This window comes from Heteronotia binoei, chromosome 2 (assembly GCF_032191835.1).
Source record: "Heteronotia binoei isolate CCM8104 ecotype False Entrance Well chromosome 2, APGP_CSIRO_Hbin_v1, whole genome shotgun sequence".
NCBI lineage: Eukaryota > Metazoa > Chordata > Lepidosauria > Squamata > Gekkonidae > Heteronotia > Heteronotia binoei.
The window spans coordinates 74,186,744-74,211,870 of NC_083224.1; the positions used below are offsets into that span (position 1 = coordinate 74,186,744).

The 25,127-nt window shown below is 45.7% G+C and overlaps 1 protein-coding gene across 3 annotated transcripts in view; it reads right to left on the reverse strand.

Annotated features, from left to right (window-relative positions):
- Window positions 1-25,127, reverse strand: part of RASSF5 (Ras association domain family member 5) — a 358,578-nt gene that overhangs the window by 262,883 nt on the left and 70,568 nt on the right. The window contains exon 1 of one of the 3 annotated variants that reach the window (XM_060231288.1): window positions 12,246-12,862. The exons of the other annotated variants lie outside the window; for them this stretch is intronic. Coding sequence (XP_060087271.1) covers window positions 12,246-12,365 — 120 coding nt within the window. The 5' untranslated portion in view covers window positions 12,366-12,862. Of the gene's footprint in view, window positions 1-12,245; window positions 12,863-25,127 lie in introns of those variants that run through there. 3 annotated transcript variants of the gene reach the window in all.

The following is a 25,127-nucleotide window of genomic DNA, read 5'->3' on the forward strand; positions in this document are numbered from 1 at the left end:
TGTCTGCGAGAGGTCCTGGCTCGTTGCCAGGACGATAGCAGCCGTAGCTTCGTGTCAGAGACTCGGGCCGTGACAGCTTGCCAGCACCCAAAACTCACCAGGCACGCTCATGACGGACCAAGCGGCAGAAGGCATGGACCCCTTGCCGGGGCTCCTAGACCAGGTGCAGCAATTAACCCAAGCGGTGATTACTCTGCAGCAGCAGACTGCGTCCAATGCCGTGGCCTTGGCTGCCGCCGCTGCTCCCCGCTCTCGCTGCCCGGTGAGCATTCCTGAGAAATTCGCAGGAAACTTGGAAGAGTTCCCTGCCTTCCTCGCCCAGTGTGAACTATACATGGAGATAAGGCAGGGCGACTTCCCTACAGACAAAACAAAAGTCTGTTTTATCCTGAGCCTGCTTAAAGGGCCAGCGGCCAAGTGGGCCACTCCTCTGCTGCTAGAGCCCTCGCCGCTGCTAGCAGACTACACACGGTTCAAGGCACACTTCCAGGCCGCCTATGCCAACCCTGTGCGTGCTGAGACAGCTAATCGCAGGATACGGGCTCTGCACCAAGGCCAGAACTCTGTGTCTCAGTATACCACAGAGTTCAAGCTGCTGGCTCAAGACCTGGCCTGGAATGAAGCTGCCTTGGTGGACCAGTACACTGAAGGCCTCTCTGATGCCGTCCTGGACGAACTGGCACGCACCGACCGCCCAGCCGCCCTCCAGGACCTGATCCTGCTGTGTCTACGCATTGATGGGCGACTGCAAGGTCGGCGCCAGAGGCAGAAGAGGGGCGCTACTCCAACAAGGCCCCCCCCGGCGGCTCCCGTTCCAGGTACCCCAGCTTTACCGCCGGCTGTAGAACCCATGCAGCTGGGCGGCGCCCGCCCTCGCCTGACCCCCGAGGAGAAGAACCGACGGCGCACCCACAACCTGTGCCTGTATTGTGGAGGGGACGGGCATTTTGCAAGCTCCTGCCCGGCCAAGTCAAAGCGCACCCCGAGCTCCGCTGCCTCGGTAAAAGGTCAGCCCCAGGTCTAGCCGGATCTCCTGGCCTGGGGCACTCCTTGAGGTCCTCTAGCTCCGTCCATCCACCACCCACCCCGTTCCTGGTCCCGATCCGCCTGCAGCTTCCCGACGACCGGTGGATCTTCGTCCATGCCATGTTGGACTCAGGGGCTGCCTGCTGCTACATGGACAGCCACTTTGCCAAGGAGCATGGCGTCCCCGTTCGGGAAAAGGGAACTCCTACACTGGTCGAGGCAGTGGATGGTCGTCTGCTGCGCTCGGGGCCGGTCCGCCACGAAACTCTACCACTCGTTTTGTGGGTCCAACAGCGCCAAGGGAAGCAGACCTTCGATTTGGCCCGCATGCCACGCTTCCCTGTTATCTTGGGCCTGTCCTGGCTGCAAGCCCACAACCCCCATGTGGACTGGGTGCAACGTGAACTGAGCTTTTCGAGTACCCTCGCACCCTGTTCCCCGCTACCACCCGACTCGACTCAGGTGCCGCCTGTCAACCAACCCGGTTCCCCACGCACCACCAGCCTCCTGGGGGCCGCCACCACACTCCCAACTCCCTACCAGGAGTTCGCGGACGTCTTCAATGAGAAGGAAGCAGACCAGCTTCCCCCACATCGGCCCTACGATTGCGCCATCGACCTGGTGCCCGGCGCTCCGCTACCCGCAGGCCGCCTGTACCCCATGGCAGACCCGGAACTGGCTGCCCTCCGGGAGTACTTGGACAAGAACTTGGCCCGAGGGTTCATTAGACCCTCCACCTCGCCCCTGTCTTCACCTGTCCTGTTCGTTAAGAAGAAGACCGGGGACCTGCGACTCTGCAACGACTACCGGGCCCTCAATAAGATTACCATTCGGAACCGCTACCCGCTCCCACTGATCCCTGAGCTCCTCGACCGCGTCAAAGGGGCCACGATCTACACCAAGCTCGACCTTCGCGGGGCCTACAACTTGGTTCGTATCAAAGCCGGGGATGAGTGGAAGACCGCTTTTGGCACCAGATATGGCCAATACGAACATCTGGTCATGCCCTTTGGGCTCACCAATGCCCCCGCCGTCTTCCAACATTTTATGAATGACGTTTTCCGTGACCTGCTAGACCGGTTCCTGATCATTTATTTAGATGACATTTTGGTCTACTCTGCATCCGAACAGGAGCACATCCACCACGTCCGCCAGGTGCTACAGCGACTCCGAGCCAATCGCCTGTATGCCAAGCTGGAGAAATGTGCTTTCCACCTCCAGTCCGTTGAGTTCCTGGGGCACATCATTTCCCCCCAGGGAACCCAGATGGATCCGCGGAAGGTCGACGCCATCCTTCAATGGCAGGCCCCTCGAAGTCGGAAGGACATCCAGCGCCTCCTGGGCTTCGCCAATTATTACAGGCAATTCATCGCGGGCTACGCCGACCTCACCAAGCCCTTGACCAGACTCCTCCGACCGAAGGAGCCCTTTCAATGGACCCCCGAAGCCGACCGGGCCTTCCGCCAGCTCAAGCAGAGTTTTTCCTCCAGTCCCCTTCTGCGGTACCCTGACCCGAGCTTGCCCTTCATGGTGGAAGCAGACGCCTCCAATGTGGCCCTCGGAGCCGTGCTCTCCCAGCGGGACGAGCCTAGCCAGCCATGGCAGCCCTGCGCCTACTACTCCCGGCAGCTCTCGGCTGCCGAACGCAATTACACCATTTGGGAGAGAGAGCTCCTGGCTATCAAGGTGGCCTTTGAGGTCTGGCGCCACCACCTTGAGGGGGCCAGGCATCCGGTCCAAGTCTTCACCGACCATCGTAACCTGGAACATTTGCAGACCACCCGCCGGCTGAACCAGCGGCAGATCCGGTGGTCCCTGTTCTTCTCACGATTTGACTTTACCATCACCTACGTCCCGCACTCCCAGAACCAGAGAGCCGACGCTCTGTCCCGCCGGCCGGACTATAACACCTCTAGTGCCACCGAAGCCCCCAGGGCTAGTATTCTGCCACCCTCGGTCTTTGCCGCCACTCTGACCGCACCCGCCTTGGTGGCCGAGATACAGGCCAGCCAAGACACCGACCCGTGGGCGCAGAAACACCTGCAGGAACCGCAGCAAGACCCTGCCGGAGAACTATCCACCCGGGATGGGCTGCTCTACCATCGGGAGCAGTTGTACGTCCCTCCCGGGCCTCTCCGATCCCGCATCCTCCGGCTGGCCCACGATGCCCCCCCGGCTGGGCACTTCGGGCAGCACAAGACCGCCCATCTGTTGACCCGGGACTTCTGGTGGCCTCGCGTCCGAGCGGACGTTAGTCGCTACGTGGCTTCTTGCGAGGTCTGCCGCCGAGCCAAGAACGTACCGGCCAAGCCCTCCGGTCTCCTGCAACCCCTGCCGACTCCCGCCGGTCCCTGGGACGTGGTGTCCATGGACTTTATCGTAGACCTGCCACGATCCCAGGGCCACACCTGCATTTTCGTTGTGGTGGACCTGTTCACCAAAATGGCCCACTTCGTCCCCTGTGCCAGAGTACCATCCGGGCCGGAGACTGCCCAGCTGTACCTAAACCACGTCTTCCGCCTGCACGGGTTACCCACGCAGGTCATCTCGGATCGGGGCCCACAATTCACATCCCGCTTTTGGCAGGCCTTCCAGCACGGTTTGGGGACAGAACTACACCTGTCTTCCGCCTACCATCCCCAGACCGACGGGCAGACCGAGCGGACCAACGCCACCTTGGAGCAGTACTTGCGCTGCTATACCAGCTATCAGCAAGACAACTGGGCCACTCTGCTACCCCTGGCAGAGTTCGCGTATAACAACGCAGTCCACAGCTCTACGCGGACCACGCCGTTTGCCGCCAACTATGGACTGCACCCCCGATTCTTCCCTCCGCTCGGCCCCTCCGCCAACGTGCCCGCAGCCACCGACCGACTTGAGGAACTCCACGCGCTCCACGCCCTCCTGCGCACCCAGCTCCAGCGCGCCAAGGACGCTTACAAACTGGCCGCGGACCGACATCGCCAGGACGGAGCCCCCCTCAAGGTCGGAGATTCTGTCTGGCTCTCGACCCGGTACCTCCGGACTCCTGGCCGGTCCTCCAAGCTAACCGATCGGTTCCTCGGGCCCTTCCCCATAGAGGCGCAAGTCAACCCCGTGGCATTCCGCCTACGCCTTCCGGCCCACCTCCGGATACACCCCGTATTCCACCGCTCCCTCCTCCAACCAGCGGCAGCGCCGGACCCAAACAGGGACGTTCCACCACCGCCTCCGCCACCGGTGCTGGTGGACGATGAGGAAGAGTTTGAAGTCCACCAGATCCTAGACTCCCGGCTGCACCGAGGCCAACTCCAGTACCTGGTGGACTGGGAAGGCTACCCTCCCGAGGATCGCTCCTGGGAACCGGCTGCCCACCTGCATACCCCTGACCTGCTCCGGCAGTTTCATGCGGCCTACCCAGATAAGCCAGGCGGCTTGGATGAGGGGGGGCCTGAGGGGGGGGATAGTGTCATGCCTGCCCCTGCTGACTCAGAGCAGGTGCCTGCTTCTGACCCCGCCCCTGCTGTGCAGATGCCTTCAGCAACAGAGGACGTAAGTCCTGAAGGAGCCAGCCAGCAGCAGGGGCCACCTGAAACCAATCTGGCCACACCAGGTACTAGCTCATCTCCCCCAGACTCACCAACACCTGGGGCCCGCCTGCGCGAGAGGAGACGCCTGGAATTCAGGAACAGGCGTAGAGAGGCGCGCATGCGGGCTAGAAGAGATCTGAGCCCGGAGTTCTAACGAGCCAATTAGCCAGCAGTATATCTGGGATCCTGGCCTCAGGCCAAACTGTGCTGGCAACAAGCGAACACCCTTGGATGTGTCTGCGTCTCGCACCCCTTGCTTCGGAAAGAACCTGTGCATTCCTGACCCGGCCTGACTCATAGACTGGTATTCTGGACTCTGGCTTTGCTTATCGGACTGGCTTAGGTATCGTTTGATCTCGGCTTTGCTTCCCGGCTTCTGACTCTCGGCTCTGTTTCCCGGCTTCTGACTTTCGGCTCGGCTCCCCGGCTTCTGACTCTCGGCTTCCCTGACCAAGCTTCCGTCTCACCCTCCAGCCTGCCTGTTTACGTTATCAATCAACTGGACTGTTTCACGACCACTCCCTGTGCTTCGCCTGAGCTGTCTGCGAGAGGTCCTGGCTCGTTGCCAGGACGATAGCAGCCGTAGCTTCGTGTCAGAGACTCGGGCCGTGACAAACACAAACATTCGCACAGAGCAGCCAAAATAAACACAGTTAGCAAACACAGACTTTTGTGATCTCACTGGGGCAAATTATGTACATTGCTGAATATAACCATCTGCTGTATTTCAACCAACTTCTTTAGGCTAATAGCACAGTACTCATTTTACGTTAAATGCCTAAAAGTGAAATCCTGAACAGAGTTACACCCCTCTAAGTTCATTGAACTCACAAGTATATAACTCTGCTCAGGATAGCTATGTCAGAAACTTAAAAGTACACTGTCTGAGGTTATATAAAGATTATTTAAAATCAATATGTTTTATGGTTATAGCAACCCATTAGCTTTTTATTTAAGAAGCATCAAAATAATAAATTGAAAAATTTAATTAAGTCAAAATAGTTACATCAGAGTGGATTGATATATAAAAAAAATCATGATGTAAATCAGTTCCATCACCCCAATGCAACCAGTGTTTGCAGTTATTCCCAGACAGTACGAAATCTTCAGCTAGGACATGTCTCACTTGCCTTGCTCTGTCCTGAAAAGGAAAGAAGATCAGCCGCTTAGGGTTGCAAGGCCAATTCAAGAAATATCTGGGGACTTTGGGGGTGGAGCCAGAAGACTTTGGGGGTGCAGCCAGGAGACATTGGGGGTGGAGCCATAAGCAAAGTTGTGACAAGCACAACTGAACTCCAAAGGGAGTTCTGGCCATCACATTTAAAGGAACCGCACACCTTTTAAATGCCTTCCCTACATTAGAAATAAGAATAGGGCACCTTCTATTTGAAACTTGGAATGCATTTTGAGGAGAGTCATTAGATGCCATGCTGAAAATTTGGTGCTTCTACTTCAAAAAACAGCCCCTCCAGAGCCCCAGATACCCCCAGATCAATTCTCCATTATTCCCTATAAGAATTGATCTCCATAGGGAATAATGAAGTGCCGAGCAGACATTTCCCTCCCCCCACCTCCATTTCTGATGACTGACACCTGGGGATTGGCATCTCTACCCCCCCGTGGCTGAACTTCTAATTTCTTCAAAGTAACACAGAGCAAACCGACTTCTTAAAAGATTATATGACCAAGGAAGGGTCGGGGCTGCAAACAACCTCTGCAAAGATTGTGCAACCAACGGAGGGTCTGGGCTGCTTTCATAGCCATGTTATTCTGCCTACTCCCCCGCCCCCCTTCAGCCTTAAAGACGCAGATGAACCATCCCAACTCCACTTTCCAGTGGAGACTGAAAGTCTCCAGAGGTAGAAAGATACATGGCGGCTGTGGAGGAGGGGCTTCCCCCCGCCGGTCAGCTGACTGAGAGTGGAAAGGAGCTTGGGAAAGCAGGAGAACCCCCGCTGAGACCTGGGGATTGGCAAGCCTACAACAGCTGGTCCCTGGGACTGCTCAGTAGTAGTATGTTTCTATTGTCTCTTCATTACAGTGCGAGAAAGAAAGCCTAACAGTCAATTTTCAGTTCAGTATGAAAACACCCAGAATCCTGTTGATCTTCCTGCATCACCTTTCACGCTAGGCCTGGACCCCAACCAAATTTTCCTGTAAAGTATTTTTCTACAAAGTAGGACTTTTTTGTAGCAGGAACTCCTTTGTATATTAGGCCATACCTGATGTAGCCAGTCCTCCAAGAGCTTACAGTAGGACCTGTAAGAAGAGCCCTGTAAGCTCTTGGAGGATTGGCTACATCAGGGGTGTGTGGCCTAATATGCAAAGGAGCTCCTGCTACAAAGTGTCTTCAGTCTGGAACAAACAAAAATCACACTCCCTCTTTCCATAGATGCAGTGAGGGTCTTGAATTTTCAACTGCTCCTTGCTTGGGAGTTCTAGTAATTCCTCAACCCTGCCTACGTCATCTTGAAAGCATCTCAGCCCATACTACTTCAGAACTTCATGGCTGGTGGCAGAAGCAGCAATTTACAGTATGTTTTAGAGTGGATTTAGTAAAACTGCATCCTTGTCTAACGCATTTTACCACTGTTTCCCTTAGCAGCAAAGGCAGTGAAAAGATGAAAAAATTATCCCCAAATCCCAGGATTGTCACAAATTGGATTCCATGGATCCACCAGCGTTTCCCTCTTTTGCAAGGATCCTTCTGCTGATGCAAGAGGCTTATGCGTTAGAACAGGGGTGTCAAACTTAAGGCCCATTGGACGCAACTGGCCGCCCAACTCTTTTCTTCACAGTTCTTTGCTCCCCCTCCTCCCTCTCCTGTCCTCACTCTTTGAAGCTCAGAGGCTGCTGAAGTTCCCAGCTCCTGCTTTGTCTATGCCTGCTTCAGCAAGAAGCTCTTCTGTATTTACAAAGCTGCAAAGAAAATGCCATCAAAGGAAAATCCATTCCGTGTTTTCCTTGCTACTCTATCTAAACCGAAATGTATTTCAATGGAGTGGCACTCAAGTAGTTTCACTTTCCAGGATTTCTATGGCTAGTTGAAGCTGTTGCTTGCTGGAGTAGTCTCCTTGCAAATAAAGGGTTGATGCTTTGAGCAAGCTTGTCTCTGCTGAATGGACCTGAGAACCGAAGCCTAGTAGGTAACCAGGGAACCCAGAGCCAAAGTGGGATATTACACTGGAGAGCCATTGCCAGTCTGAGTACACCTGAGGTGGGAGGGGTGGAGAGAAGCTTACAATGCCCAGTCATTTAATGTTTTCCTAGGCTCAGAGCATTTTAAATTTTAATTTATATATTTAGTTTCTGCTGTGATCCTTGTGCTTTTTCTTGATGTTTTATTTTAAAACTTGCATTGCCAAATCCCACTACTAACCCACCTTTCCATTTTGAACAAAGTATTGCATGAGTTTTAAGCATGTTTGTATTTAAAGTAAATAATATCTTTGGGTTTGTATCCTTTATAAAGTTTATATCTCAACTACCTGGCAATCCATTTTATGACATTCATGGCCCAGCCCCACAAAGTCCCATTTATGTTAGATTTGGCCCTGTTTCAAAAAGTGGACACCAAGAAGAGAAAAAAACAAAGTAAGGTTTGTGGATCCATACTGCATATTATAAGAAAGGGTGAGACAAAGCTATGGAAACAATGTTCTAGTGCAGAGGTGTCAAACATGTGGCCTGGGGGATGGATCAGGCCCCTGGAGGCTTCCTTCTCCCTCTCACTTGCTTCCTTCTGTGTCACAGTTTGCTCTGCCAGGCTTGCTCAATCACATATGAGCTGCAAAGGAAAGCATCTATTTTTTTTCGTTGGCTCCTCCTTTGGGGAGGAAGGGGAGGAGGGAGAACTTGCTTTGCCAGGCTCTCTCAATCACACATCAGAGCTATTGAGCTAAGCCTCTTTTCCTTCTATTGGCTGAGGCTCTGCCCCTCCTAACCCCCTGGGGAGGGAAGGAAAGAGCCAGAGCTTCCTTTGCCCAGTTCCCTTGATCACACAGGAGAGACAGAAAATCTTTAACTGTGTTTGTCTGTGTTCTTTATAAAGTTTATATCTCCGCTACCTGGCATTACATTTTATGACACTCATGGCCCAGCCTGGCAAGATCTCATTTATGTCAGATCCAACCCTCATAGCAAATGAGTTCTACATCCCTGTGAAAGTAACTGAGCTTGCCCCAAACTTGATCTTTCTACAGTTCTCACCAAAAAAGAAAACTCAGAACTCAAATAGTTAAGTGTTACCAATGAAAAAGGGAAAGAAGCCTCTCATGTTCCAGGCTCAAATCCAAATCACTAATGATTTCAGAATTTCTTAAATGGAGACAAATTATCCCACATAATTGAATGTGTGTTTTTTGCACACTCCTCTGCAGCATCTGGTGCTGGCCTCCATTTGAGAAAGAGGATACTTGGCAAGATAGACCAGTTTTCTGAACTTGTCTAACTGTTTCTAGCATTTCTAGTCCTTCATGCAAAAGGAAGATATTCATAGGAACAAAATGTGCACTGGGATAGAAACACAGAAGATTTTGATCTTTTACATCACCCACAGACATGATTCAGTAAAGCCTTCATTTAAAAAAAAATGGCAGCAGATTAAACAAGTTATTAAACGAACTCCCTCTTCTGTTCTACAGTAATTCCAGAGGGAATACAGGAAAAAATGGAAGAAAGTATCCAAGGAAAATACTACGCAGGGGTGGTCAACAGTAGCTCTCCAGATGTTTTTTGCCTACAACTCCCATCAACCCCAACCAGTATGGCCAATGGCTGGGGCTGATGGGAGTTGTAGGCAAAAAACATCTGGATTGCTACCGTTGGCCACCCCTGTACTACTGCCTGCTGATAAGTGTGACGTTCAATTGTTTGCTGCACTTTTAGAAAGATGAGCTCCCACACTACCTGTTTGGATCTAACAGATACAGCTGCATAGAAGTCCAAGGGCACAAGCCTCAATTTTATATACATTTCTTCATAGACACAAGTGACATCACTTCCTTTTCTCAAGCCAAAAGCAGACCTAGGTTCAAACTTCTGTGCAAAGGCTTTACCATGTCTACATTTATACCAATAAAACTTTTGAAGGTCTGAGGGGTTTTTTCTTCCTGTGTAAAAACTAGACTTCTGCTTAATGTCTTTTTCCCTTCTCTTTTTACAAAACTATCTGACTGGTGGACCAAGGCTGTGTAGAGACCATTATTTCTGTGCAGCAGTTGAAGTAACTTCCTCTTTACTGCGTCAATAATACCAACCCTGATCCAGCTTCAGTATAGCTGTAAAAAATTAATGGACAGGTGGCAGGTTTATGTTAGAAGAAGAAGAGATAGTGCAAAAGTGGGAAAACTTGTTCACTCCATTTTTAGTACAGAAAGCAAATCAACCAAAGAAATTGTCCAAAGAAAAATTGATTTAGAAAGATAGCCTTGCAGTGGGGGGGAGGTATTGCTGTATTGAAGCATAAAGATTTGCACACATTTTTCTCTCCTTTTAAAAGAATTAGATGAGAGCTTATAGGAATAAGCACTCATCCTTCCATGTACTTAGAAAAATTAATTTAATATAAATATGTTAAACTTTATACTTCTTAAACTGAAATCCATGATCCTCTATCAAAGATACTGAATCAAAGACAGATTTTTATGTTAAGTATGAGCAACAGGTGAAACAGCCTTCAAAAGAGGAGCCTGCTGGACCAGACCAATGGTCGATTAGTCCAGCATCCTAGTTCCCACAGTGGTCGATCATGTGCCTCTGAAAAGCCTATCAGCAAGGCCCACACTGCACCCCTTTAGGATCTCTGACTATGGAAATTCTATTTCAAGGAATTCAAGGCAAAGGCCCTGGCAAAAGTTAGAGTACCTGTTTCGCATGTAAAAGGTACCCCATTCAGTCCCTGGCATCTCCAGCGCAAAGGATCAGGTGGTACATGATGTGAAAGATCTCTACTTCAGACCTTGGGAAGCTGCTACCAGTCAGAGTAGATAAAACTGACCTTAACAGACCAATGGTCTGATTCAGGGCCAAATTACACATTACCTATGACATGAGCTGTGGAACTAATGTTCCCAAGTGTTCCAGGGCCAGCTTCAGTTCAGGAGTATGACACAAGAGGAGCAAGGGCTTCATGTCCCTATTCAAAGCTAAAATGATATTTGGAGGGTCAAATATTGGGTGCAGAACCTCAATTCAACTCATGTCACACGTAACATCTAGTTTGGCCTACCATATAAAGCAGCTTCATGTGTTCACTCTGTTCCTTTACCTATCCATGGATTTATCCTTCATTAATTCATCTTAACCCACTTTTAAAGCCATCACACTGTTGAGTTTAAGCAGGGCTTTTTTGTAGAAAAAGCCCAGCAGAAACTCATTTGCATATTAGGCCACACCCCCTGACACCAAGCCAGCCTGAACTGCATTCCTGTGCACTCCTGCTAAAAAAAAAAAGCCCTGAGTTTAAGCATTACAAATGTAACATATGTACTTCTTCCCAGACAAGAGACTAGTACATCACAGGCACTAGGCTCTAAGATGGCACAGTCTCATGTTTCACTAGGATCATCTACCAAACCCAATTGTACAATTATTTAATGTGCAATTATCAGAGTTCAGCAATGTAGTCATTTCTCAGATTATGAATACGTACAACCCTATTGGCCAAGAAAATATGGTCATTAGTTTTCATGGAGAGAACACTGTTGTGCCCAGTAACTTACAAACACCCAGAATTATCTAGGTTTGCTTAGTACATATTTACACTATTCTCAACTGCAGATATACCTTAGGGCAAACCAATACATTTCAACTGAAAACTAATACATGCATTTGTTTAATACACTGGGAGCTTGACTTAAAACAATGATTTATATCATCTCAATTTATAATCAGTCCACTTTGTTAAGCTTTCATCTAACAATTTCTAACAGACTACTGGTTATATTAAGATTGCAAATTATGACAAAAAAGTAACATAAACCCCTTTTTTTGTTGTTCAAATCTCAAAATACTAACACTCATATAATATTTGAGGAGGATTTTCCACAAAGGTTTACAGCTGCCAAATAAGATTATCATACCACAGTCAAATATATCAGCAAAGAGTAACAAACATAATTACACACACACACACCAGAAAACCTATTGCTCATCTGACGTCTCAAGTGTAAACCCTGCACTGAACGTATTGTCCACATCAGGGCAGAATTTTCTGAGACATCCTCTTTTTAAAAACATGCATGCTGACACAATGTCACTAGACTCAAAACATCCACAAGATGGTCTAGTGTTGTTCAGTCATTTTTAACAAGCCATCTCACAACCTTTAACAAGCTAGATGGTCAAAAACATTGTGTTACAAAAGACGACTACAGTGTCTCAGCTCACTCTGACATCTAGGGGATAGCAAACAGGTGTCAAAGTCAAATACTTGGATGAATGCAAAAGGATCAGATATGGAAAGAGTGAAATGACGTAAGGATAAGCATTAAACTCCTGCAAATAAGCAAACTGGCCATGCAAATTAATATACTGGCAAAATAAATGCTGCTTTAGTATTAAACAGCAGGCTAATTTTGACAGCCTGACAGCTAGCAACAAACACAGACCTTATTATGGGAGGGAGAGATTGCTACCAAAGAATGTTACCTTTGCCGCACATTTGCTCTGAGGATTCCTGGACAAGGTGGTCCTAGCTGTGAAAAAATAGTCATCTGTGTCCTCATCCAAGCTACAGTAGCCACTGCTCATGTTGTTGTCGACAGTCATCTAAGAGGGGATTCCGGATTCTCAGAACATATGGAGTCTTCCTGGGAGACAGAGAGCCAGGTAACCATCTGACTCCCAGCTCACTGCAGCAGCCGCAGTGTTTCCCAATCCAGTTCCTGTGTGATCAGCTGCATACACAGTTTCACCTCCTCCAGAACCCACATGCCATGCTGTGCAACAGTTTATTTTGATCAACAGATCAAGGAAGGTCTCCTTTTAAAAAAAAACAGCCTTTCTTCTCATCCACCTATTTCTCTCTCTTCCTTTCTCTCTCTCTTCCAGCTAACCCGTGCCAGAAGTGGAGAGGGTGCAAGATCCTCAGAGACTTTCTTCAGCTCCTGGCTTGCTCCCTCACTCACCATCTGTGGCTTGATCTCTTATCTACAAGCCTAGGGAGGCTGGTTGCTGAACAGCATCACCTCCCTCCTCCCCCCACCCCTTCCTGCCTGCTTTCTGTTGAACTGAGTTGAGCCACTTCCTCTTGCAAGAATTCTGCACAGTTTTCTGCAGAGGCTTTGTGAGAGTGAACTGTCAGCACCTTCGTTGATTTTGATTGGCACAGCTTAAAAGAGAGCAGAGTTATACCACAGGTAGGGGGAGGTACAGCTTCCAGTGTCCATAACAACAACATGTACAAAAAGTAGGGACAGCGATCAGATGAGCTGATTAAAAATATATCATGAGACAGAAATTGCTAATGCAGTGCCCTCCCAGGTGAATATCCTGTGGCAATTTAATGCATGCCTTACCTCACTGGAAAGCTGCCCAAAAAACAAGCTCCAGCACTGGGTTTGTTCTCTGCCCAGTAACTGATTTAAGCAGCTTTTCGCCAAGAAATCTAGATACAATAACATGGGGTAAGCAGACCAATCTCAAAACATAAACCTACATAACGGGCCCTCCCATTCATTCTACAACCACCGGACTCCCCTAGAAGCACAGTAAGACAGCTAGCATGAGGGGGTTTCCACTCACCTCCCTGTCCTAATAATAAGTCAATCACACTGGTGCATAGCAGAGAGAAATGGAAGAATAGATTCCCCTAGCAACACTTCAGCACATGAAGCATTGCGTGCCTTGGTATTCTGCAGCTAATTTTAGAACAGTCAAGATGATTTTTCAGCATAGCTGGTAAAAGCAGGTGGCATTTTTGATCATAACCTCAGCAGTGGCCCTTCATCAGGTTCAACTTTTCCATTTTTCATCTACTAACCCACTGTGATACGGCTCTCCAGCTTTAACTTTAAAAACCTTCAAGTTTTACCACTTCTGATTTCTTAAGGCCTTAAGGTTAAAGTCCTGTTCTTAGCTACCTTCTGACTTCCATCTTTCTAGGATCAAACTACACCATTTTAGTCAGCGCCACAGCACTGGAACAGGAATAAAAATCTAACCTTCCCACATACACAACATGGTGCTTCCCTGACAAAAAAATCTCCTTCCACCCCAAACAGCTAGTAGACTCAATAAGATCAACATGGATACACTGAAAGGGGAATGAGTTAACACCCCAGCTCAGTGGCTTGTCTCCAATGCACCCTCCCCCATCCCAAACAAAGCCTGCTGCTTTTCACCAGTATAAAAAACACTGGGAGATCTGATTCATCACCCAGTAACATGTAGCTTGATCCTAAGATGCTAAGTCATCTGTCTCCAAAAATATTGGCATGTACTATAAACACATTCACAATTTTTTTTTCTGCAGACCACCTGCTCAACTGTATAAAATGTCAAGATTCAACATGAGCTTTCCTTTCATAAAAATGGAATTTTAACACATAATCCCAGTCATCTGAAAGGCACACATTGCAATCTGCCATGTTCATTCATATTACCTCTTACCCACTTGTTTTGAGCCTATCACTCAATGGTGCACCATCCTGTGTAACTTCTGTTGCCAGCCACAGTGGAACCACAGGCCACCAGAATGACATTACAGGGTAACCAACTGCACTCTGGGAAATTTGGGGATGGAACCTGGGTAGGACAGTGGTTGGGGAGGGAAGTAAGGTCCGGAGAGGAGCAATGCAAACAGTCCACCTTCCTCAGCTGCCATTTCCTCCAAGAGAACTGATCTCTGTAATTGAGAGATCAGCCAGAATCAGGGCTGGCCCTGCCACTAGGCAAACTACGCAATGTCTAGGGTGCTGGGGGTAGGGTTGCCAAGTCCAATTCAAGAAATATCTGGGGACTTTGGGGGTGGAGCCAGGAGACTTTGGGGGTGGACCAGGAGACATTGGGGCGGAGCCAGGAACAAGAGTGTGACAAGCATAACTGAACTCCAAGAGAGTTCTGGCCATCACATTTAAAGGGACAGCACACCTTTTTAAATGTCTTCCTTCCATAGGAAATAATGAAGGATAAGGGCACCTTCTTTTGGGGCTCATAGAATTGGACCCCCTGGTCCAATCGTTTTGAAATTTGGGGGATACTTTGGGGAGAGGCACTAGATACTATATTGAAAATTTGGTGCCTCTACCTCAAAAAACAGCTCCCCCAGAGCCCCCGAAACCTCCAGATCAATTCCCCATTATACCCTATGAGAAGACATTTCCCTCTCCACCCCCTCCCCCCCCCCCCGTTTCTGGGAAATCTGATGCAGGGGACAGAACTCACTCACCTCCGGAGGTGCAAAGGCACATGGTCCTTTGGGGGCGTGGCTGGGCTCCCCTCCCTTCACCGGCCAGCTGACTGGGGGCGGGAAGCAGCCTGAGAAAACGGAAGAGCTCTGGCTGCCGTTCTCCTCCCTCCCCTCCCCCCGCTTTCCCTTTTATGGCCAGCGGGGGGAGGAGGCTCCAAATCTGGAGTCTCCAGGCCTAGCGGGGGATTTGGGAACCCTAGCTGGGGGAACCAAATTGAGTGCCCCCCATGTGAATGGTGATGTTATCAGTTCGGGAGGGGGTGTGCCAGAAGTTAGTCTTGCCTAGAATACCAGACAGTCTAGGCCCGGCCCTGGTCACAATTCTGAGAGAACTCCAGGCCACACTTGGTGTTGGTAACCCCAGATGCCAATGCAAGTTGTAGTATTCTTTTCATGTTTAAATTCCCTGCTGAAGAGGAAAATGGTGGTCGTACCTGACACGCTAGTCTCCATTAGCACTTAGGAAGAGCTGCAGCTCCAGCTCTCCCCACCCCCCATGGAAGATGGACCTGAAATCCCAACCTCAAATGGTAGAAAACATTTTAAAAGATTTTAAATCACTTTCCCTCCATTCTGTAATGGTCTCATGCTTGCAAAGAAATGTGTCATTTATGAGCTAAATCCTATTTTCAAAATCAGCTTACTGATTTTTTTAAAAGATGAGAATTCTTATTACAGAATTTTGTATATGCTTGATATATAAGAATTAATTTGCGTAACTTCTGCTTCCAAACTAGCCCTCCTTCCAGGCTGACAATATATGCATCATGGAGTCCAGATATACCTTTAGATCCAAACTAGTATTTCCAAGACAGAAAATATTCACCACACACACAGAGTGCAATTCTTCCACCTCCTCCTCCCACAACAGCTCAGAAGTCTTGTTTCTTAGAAACCAGTTTCGAGGGCACTGGGGGCTGCTATGGGAGAGGGGAGGTAAGAAAACTATGTTCTGTGTACAGAACTCCTTATACCAACAGAAACACTAGTCTGGATCCAAGCCAATGTTCCTCAGTATCTTTACACTGGGTTCAAGCTAATTCCCAATGGGGGGGAACCCACCCCCACATCCAAAGCCCACCATCCTTAAATACCATGATGGGATCTGAACTGGCAGTGACTAGTCAGGAAAGGGCTTTTAGGATTATGGGAGACAGCTCAACCAAAATGTCAACTCACTGTGCATCAGAGTTTTTTTAAAAGCCTACTCCACATTTGCAAATATTAAGAAAGGGATAAAAAAAACCCAAGACTACCAATATTGTAATGTACTTATACAAATCCTTGACACAACCAGATTTCGCATACTGCGCAAAAGAACATTGAAACAATGGAAAAGATACAAAAAAACTCAACCAAAACGATCAAAGAGTTGGGGAACCTTCCTGTGATAAATGCTCGTGTGGGTGTGGTTGTTTGGGGAGAAAAACAACAAAATGTAGGAAATGTGAAGGTTTATAAAATTATGCATTTTTTTTTTTAGAGAAAATGGACTGGGCATTATTTTTGCCCTCCTATGATATCACAATGTGGGGTCACTTATTAAATCCTATTAGCAGACTCAAGGCAAATAACAAGACCTTACACAATACATTATTAAATGACAGAATATTCTTCCAAAATATATTATTATAGTTAGCAGCTCACTAGACAAAGGGGTGGTGCTATCAATGGTTTATTAGCCGTGATAGCTAAATGAAACCTTCAAGTTCAGAGGCAACGCACATCTGAACAAGTGTACAAGCAGCAATAGATAGCTATTGGTTTCATACCCTGATTGTAGGATCGTTCTGATGCATCAAGGTGAGTCATACATTTCTAATTGTAGGCATTATCTACAAAGCTGGGTAAATGTGAAACCAAGATATGCTATGACAGTAAAATATCACTGGGACAACCCTAGGATATTTAAAAAAAACTTTCATTCCCCTTTAAATCATTTCTGTACCTCCTTAACTCTTACATAGTTTGTATGAAAACATTTACATCTCAATTCAAGGTGCTGGTATTGACCTGTAAAACCCTGTACATCCTGGGACCAACATACGTTAAGGACTGCCTTCTCCCACAAAAACCTACCACTCACTCCAGTCATCCTCAGAGGCTCTGCTTTGGTTGCCCCAAACACCTGAAGCTAGACAGGGGGTTACCTGTCTAGGGCTTTCTTAGTTGTCACACCAAAACTTTGGCACTCCTTCCTCAGGGAGATTTTTCTAGTCTCTTTGAATCAGTGTTCTCCCCCAGCAGGTGAAGTGTTTGGGGTTTTTTTATTATTTTGGTTTGCATACATACAATAACCATTATTGGCCCTATTGCCTTATTCTGGTATTGTTTGTGTTTTATTGAATTATTTTATTTTATGCAAATAATTTATTTTATATACTTTCATTTTATAATTTTAAATGTTTTCAATTGTTCAAATGTTTTAATGTGCTCTGCCTTGAGGACCCTGATCAGGTAGAAAGGCAGCATTAATTTTTTTTAAAATAAATAGGCATAAATCCCAGTTCATACACCTGCACAACTTTGCACAACACGCACATCCTCTGTGGCCTGCCTGGTATCTCACATCCTTTGGAGTCAGCATGATCAGCCTTGTGTCGACAGAAACTAATCAGCTGCAATCTATTAGCTTCTCTTCCCAGACACAATTTGCATTGTTCATATTATTTCTCCCTTGCAACTTAAAACCTGCTATTCCAGCAGTTAAGTGCTTAGTTTGGGATGTTCCAATTACTCTATCTCAGCATCACAAAGTTAACCAGTGCCACATTTCCCCCCTTTCAAAACAAGTTGTATCTTTGAGATACAGCTGTCCTCTGCTTTCAATAGTAAGTAAGCTCCAATTGCCCTAGCAAGGTCTCCACTGCTTCTCATCCAGAAACAGTCCTGGAGTGACCAAGCTCAAAACCAGACTAATATCCCTAGTTTCAAAGCTTTTGCTTCAGTCCAAAAAGGAAACCATTGCCCCTCATCTCTCATTCCTTATATGGAGACCAGTAAATACCAAGAGTATGGGACACATCCAGGAAAGGTTGCTTACGTACTTTCGCTTGGAGCTGGACAGTGCTGTCTCAGCTTCCCAAGATTTTCTTCAAACTCAGAAGTGAGAGAATATGCCATTCCAGAATGACTCGCCAGAAATCTGATATATAAGTATATGCATAAATACATGTTAACCCGAAACAAACACTTTAGTCAAGGGAAATCAGAACATGAAACAGTAGCAAGAGAAAATATGATTCTATGTCATCATCACCTTAACAGATGTTAATTTCAGAGCATTCTTTGAGTTGTAAAAAGCTAGAGCCATTTTCCAAAGAAAATTTGGTTTTAACTTTAGCAGCCAACACAAAACAAGCTCCATATTCAGATGTAACCACTGGCTAAATCTCTTGTAGTTTGAAGATGAACTTCGGCCTATCTCTCTGACAAACTAGGAAGTAATGCCTACAAAAGTCTACCTCTCTTCCTCATTTTGTGGTATCTGCAAAAAGCTTCCTCCAGACAGCACATGTGCAAAGAAGTTCTACCTGTTGGAAATATCTGTTTTCTATGTCCTTTGCAATGTTCTAAAGTTCCAATCATTATAGGGTTAACACTGTGCCTGATTCCCTATTGTCTGCATGACCTAGGAAAAAGATACGGACTGCTGTCAATCAAGGTCTAGAAGTGGGAAAACCTGTTTTGTCTGTTTGGTCATTTAGTCAGGTGACTTCCTTTGTTCAGGCAGAGAGGTCAAGAAGAAGGAGGAAGTAGCCTCCATTAAGCACATGATCTTCTAGTGTGAGGATGTAGTTCGATAGTGTTTGTTATTTTCACCTCCCAGTACCCTTTCCCTGTAGAAATAAATATGTTTTTGCTTTTTCATGTTAAATGCCTCTCAATGATTATTTGATCCAGTGATCCATCGCACTGTTTGAGATAAAGAAACAAAATTTCAAACAGAATTCCCTAACAAAATTGATAGCAGAGCAGATGGTTCTTGGTTTTTGCCATCAAGCTGGTAACTTATAGTATGGATTGTTTTTTGAACTCTAAATGATTTTTTAATCTGGATCGCCTTTGAGAGCATTTAGAAAGCAATAGGCAAAAGGCTGCTATGCTGTGCAGATAAGCCTCAATTTTAAACCGATGCCTTTTTTTCTCTTGCCATTACTGAGAGTGTTCTGACTTAAATGAGTTTTGAATTCAGATTGTCTTGATCTGGAAACGCTGCTACTTTTGTCTAAAAGCCTCAGATGTGCTAGAAAGAGAATTTTTGGAGCTTTATAACCCTTTTTCTGTGGATTACATCGGAAACCTTGGAAGAGCCTTGCTGCAGCCACGCGCACGCACATTCAGCCACCATTTCTCTCCAGTGAGGAAGGAAGAATCTTTAACCCTGCCCTCCCTGATTGCTGTGAAAAATGTCAAACCCAGAGAGAAGAGCCAATGGATCTTCTGTTTCCACGTCTTCAGGAACAGCCACTGAAAATCTTGGTTTTGGTACCGTGAGTAACCTACCAGTGATAGAATTTAGTACCCTGAAGTTAACTAAAAATAATTTCTCATTCGGGCTCTCGCTCCTAACGCAAATACTTGAGATTTATGGAGCTGAACAAGTTTTGTCTGAAAATCCCCCTAAGAATGAGCAAGAAAAATCAAATTTTAAACGGCTAGATGGTTTTGAAAAAACTCATTTTAGAATCTCTTGAGGCATATGAAATTCCTGAATTGCACACTCTAAAAACTGCAAAATAAATGCTTGAATGCCTTAAAGATAAATATAACAAAACTCCCATAAGCACTATTTATGATTTAAAGGGCAAAATATTTGGTTTTCAAGTACAAGAAGGAGAGAATGTGACTAAAAGTCTGAAGGAATTTATGTGCATGCAATCCAAACTATAGGAGCTTGATGAGGCAGAACGAGACCTAATCTCAACTATATTGAAAGCTCTACCCAGTACTTACAAACCAAATAAGACGATTTTGAGACTGCAAAAAGATTTGAGTCTGGAAGGCCTGATAAATGATAGCAAGGAGGAAGCGGCCTCCAGATCTGGGGACAAGGACACTGAACTGTCTGATTCTATGTCTGATTTAAGCCTGAAACCACAGTATAGGATAAGTCAAGAAGAGATATAATATGCCATAGATGTGGGCAAAAAGGCCATATCGCAAGATATTGTAATAATTGTGATGCTGCTGCTGAACAAAGGAGTAGCAATTTTAAAGCACATGTTTCAAATGAGGGAACATCTAGTGGCCATAGAAATAATAGCAACCAGAAATTTTCCAAGCCACATGGCCCAGGTGGGAACAAAGAAAAAAACAGAGAAAGTACTATGCGTGTTAATTTTATTGGTGAAAGAGCAATATTTTTGATTGATAGTGGATCTTCTATGCATATTTGTCGATATAAAGGCATGTTTTCAGAGTTGGATGAAAGTCAGAGACCTGAAATGATAGGTGCCAACCTGAAACCCTTACAAGTTTGTGGTATGGGTGAGATCAAAATGAAATTGTTTACCACTGATGAAGATTTAATGCCAGTAAGACTGAAAAATGTAGCTTATGCACCTGAATCAATTGATAAGTTACTTTCAAGCCAAGTGCTTATAAGAAATAATTATGCTATATATCTTGATAAAGAAGATGATGATGAAATTATTAAGAATAATTCTGGAATTAAGTTTTAAACTGGATGAAAGAAATGGAGCTCATTATATTATGGACTTAAGTGAAAGGGCAGATGCTGTTGATGTTGTGGAAAAGACTGTTTGCCAGACTGAAGGCAGAAAGTGTGACCATAGGAGATGTGTTTATGCTTGGCATGTAAAGTTAATACACAGAAGCATGCAGCATGTTGAGAAGTTGCTAAAGGATTGTAGACTTGATGTTGTGCATTGTGATAAATCCAAAGAAAGATGTGATGTTTGTCTGAGAGCAAAAGGAACTGCACCTTGCTTCAGTGGAAAAAGCAGTGTGCATAATGAAAGATTTTTGGAGACAATATTCAGTGATGTTGGACCTATAAAAGCTTCGATAGGGAGAAATGAATTCTTTTCAGTATTCACAGAAGCAAAGACAAAATATAGCACTGTCTATATGCTCAAATCAAAAGATGAGACTCTTGATAAATTTAAAGAATATGTTGCCATGGTTAAAAACAGATTTGGGCGTGCACCTCAAAGTTTGCTGACAGATGGAGGTGGTGAATATTGCAATACTGAGTTTAAGAAGTTTCTGAAAGCAGAAGGGATTGAACACATAGTGACTGTCCTATACACTCCACAGCAGAATGGGAGTGCAGAAAGACTTAATTGTGTGTTACAGGAAATGACCAGAGCAATGCTCATGCATTCTGTGGGCTGAAACTGTAAATACAGCAGTGTATATTCACAATAGAATACCTTCAAAAGTAACAGGAATTACTCAGTTCCAGGCTTGGTTTGGCAAGAAACCAGGACTTAAGCATATTAAAACTTTTGGAGCAAATGCCTATGCATATGTTCCTGGAGAAAATAGAGGGAAGCTTGATGCAAGGACTGGGTAAGGTAGGTAATGGTAATTTTATTTATATCCCGCCCTCCCCGCCGGAGCAGGCTCAGGGCGGCTAACAACATCATTCAGTTATACAAAAAACAAAATTACATTTAACATTAAAATTCTGATAAATTTAAAATTAATTAATTAATTAATAATAAAAGTGCTAATGCTGCTTGTTCTTTTTTATGATGGCGGTAATCATTAGCAACCACTTTCTTCGTCAGCGAAAGCCAGTCGAAAGAGGAAAGTTTTGCAGGCCCTGCGGAATTGATCAAGGTCCCGCAGGGCCCGCATTTCCTCTGGAAGTTGGTTCCATAGGTTTGGGGCTACAGAGGAGAAGGCCCGATTGCGGGTGCATTGCAGCTTCACCTCTCTTGGTCCTGAGATTGGATTCATAGTAGGATATCCCTCAGTGGGAAAAGGCTACAGAGTCTATGATTCAAAGCTGAATAAGACCAAACATTGTAATGTTGTGTTAGTGGATGACAGTAATTTGCCTAGAGCACCCTGTGTACCTGATCTGATCCTGAGGTTAATGATGATGCTTCTGAAGATTGGTGTACCTGGTTACCTGTAGTGACCACCAGTGAACCGGCAGGTCTACCTTCTGAAGACTCTACTGAACCAGAAGGGGAAATGGGGACCACACCGCAGGGAGCGACAGAACCTCCACTCATTTTAAGATGATCAGAAAGGAGCACAAAACGGCAACCACCACAGAAATATGGATATTGTGACACTGTGAGATCTATAGAGACTGTGAAACCTAAAGAGGAACCCAAGAGCTGGAAACAAATGAGTGATTTACCTAATGAAGAAAAGGAGAAATTGATTCAAGCAATGGAACAAGAGATACTATCCATTTATGAAAAAGATGTATGGACTCTTACAAAGCTACCTGCAAGAAGAAAGCCTGTTGGATACAAATAGGTCTACAAAATAAAGTACAAAGATGATGGAACTATAGACTTGCACAAAGCAAAGCTAGTAGTCAAAGGCTATGCACAAGAATTTGGAACTGATTATTCAGAGACTTTTGCACCAGTTATCAATAGTGCTACACTTAAAACACTACTGAGTGTGGCATCATCTAGATATATGCTTGTAGAGCACCTAGACATTAAGACAGCATTTCTTAATGGTGAGTTATCAAAGGAAATCTATATGAAAATACCTGAAGGTTTTCAAGTCCCTGGCAAAGAGAACTGTTTTCAAACTCAACAAAGGACTGTATGATTTGAAATAGGCTGCAAAAAGCTGGCATGACAAAATAACTGGACTACTACAGCAACAAGGATTTGAGCAAGGGAAAGCTGAACCCTGCATGTACACTAGACTCAAAGATGGAGAATATCAATACATTCTGGTTTACGTTGATGATTTGTTTGTGAGCTGCAAGAACAAAGAGGACATTAAAGACATGGTTGAAAAGCTGAACAAAGTGGTTGAAGTCAAAAGACTTGGAGATATTAAACACTATCTAGGAATACAGATTGGGAGACTCGAGGGTGGAACCTTTCAACTGTGCCAAAGACGAAAGATTATGGACTTTACAGAATCTCTTGGCATGAGAGACTGTAAAGAATCTAAGATACCTCTTGAACCTGCATACCTGAGAGATCAGGGTGGTCAACCACTCAAAGATATTGGAGAGTACAGAGAAGTTATAGGAAAGCTCCTGTTCCTGAGTAAAACTACCAGACCAGATATCACAGTTGCTGTCGGAATACTGAGCAGAAAAGTAAATTGGCCTAATCACCATGATTGGAATGCAGCAAAGAAACTTGCCAGATACTTAAAAGAGACTATGGACTTAAGACTGATCATTGAACCTTCTGAGAATCCCAGACTAGTTGGATACACGGATGCCAACTATGCAGAAGAATCATGCAATTAGAGATCAACCAGTGGATACCTGTTCTTCTACGGAAATGGACTTGTAGAATGGACTAGCAGAAAACAGACTATAGTGACACAATCTACAGCAGAAGCTGAGTGTGTATCAGCAGCCAGTGCCTGCAGTGAACTTGAATGGATTTTTCATCTGCTGAAAGACTTCAAGATAAAAGAACCTATATCTATTGTAATGTTTGAAGATAATCAAGTTCGTATTGCTATATGCAAAGGGGAAAGTAGAACAGCCAGAAGTAGATCTATTGGTATTGAATGTGAGCTAGTGAAAGATCTACACCAGCAGGGGCTGATTAAGATAGAATATTGTTGTACAGAAGCTATGGTAGCTGATATACTTACAAAGCCATTACCTTGTGCTAGATTTGAATGTTTATGTGAAATGATGAATCTAGTTGATGTGAATGTTACAGTGAATAATGAGTAATGACTATTGAATGTATAATGACTTGCACATTAGGCACTGAGAAGGGGTGTTGGAAATATCTGTTTGGTATGTCCTTTGCAATGCTCTAAAGTTCCAATCATTATAGTGTTAACACTGTGCCTGATTCCCTATTGTCTGCATGACCTGGGAAGAAGATACTAACTGCTGTCAATCAAGGTCTAGAAGCGGGAAAACCTGTTTTGTCTGTTTGGTCAGTTAGTCAGGTGACTTCCTTTGTTCAGGCAGAGAGATCAAGAAGAAGGAGGAAGTAGCCTCCATTAAGCACATGATCTTCTAGTGTGAGGATGTAGTTCGATAGTGTTTGTTATTTTCACCTCCCAGTACCCTTTCCCTGTAGAAATAAATATGTTTTTGCTTTTTCATGTTAAATGCCTCTCAATAATTATTTGATCCAGTGATCCATCGCACTGTTTGAGATAAAGAAATAGAATTTCAAACAGAATTTTCTAACACCACCCAGCAACCAAATCAGAACATAATTTCAGGAAGAGGATCAACCATTTATGTGATTCATAAAAATGTGCATCAGCTTCGAGAGAAGTGTGTACAGTCAGCATGAAGGACAAGACAATCAGCAGTGGTTCACTGAGGATATTCCCAGGAGCCCTTTCTTCAGACTTTAGTCCCATGAGAAGACACTGGTTGGTTATCGGGATGGGATGGGCAGTGAACACTGTGCTCAGGAAGAAACAGAGCTGGTATGGAGCCTGAAGGATGCTGTTGAACAAAGATCAGCTACAAGCACAGATTGGTCGTTTTCGCACTCACCTCCAGCCGGCGCGACCCCCCTCTTCACCGTGCAGGATCTGCGCGGATTTCGCACTAAATGCCGCGGAGCAGCCTTTTGCGCCGGAAACTTCCGTCGCAAAAGCCGCTCAAACGTAAATCGCCAAAAAGCAGTTTGGCGTTTGAGCAGCTTTTGTGCCGGGAGTTTCCGGCGCAAAAGGCTGCTCCGCGGCATTTAGTGCGAAATCCGCGCAGATCCTGCGCGGTGAAGAGGGGGGTCACGCCGGCTGGAGGTGAGTGCAAAAACGACCATTGTGTGAGTGTGTTATGGTTGCCATGTCCATCCTGGCAACTGGCAGGGGGTGGGGGGGACTTACTGGCAACAGTGGGGCCTTAGACCCAAATTATCAGAGTGTTCAGCATCACTGCAACATGTTGACTTGATTTCCAGTACAAGCTGGAAATGACATTTCTCTGGCAATCTCTCTCCATCACCACCACT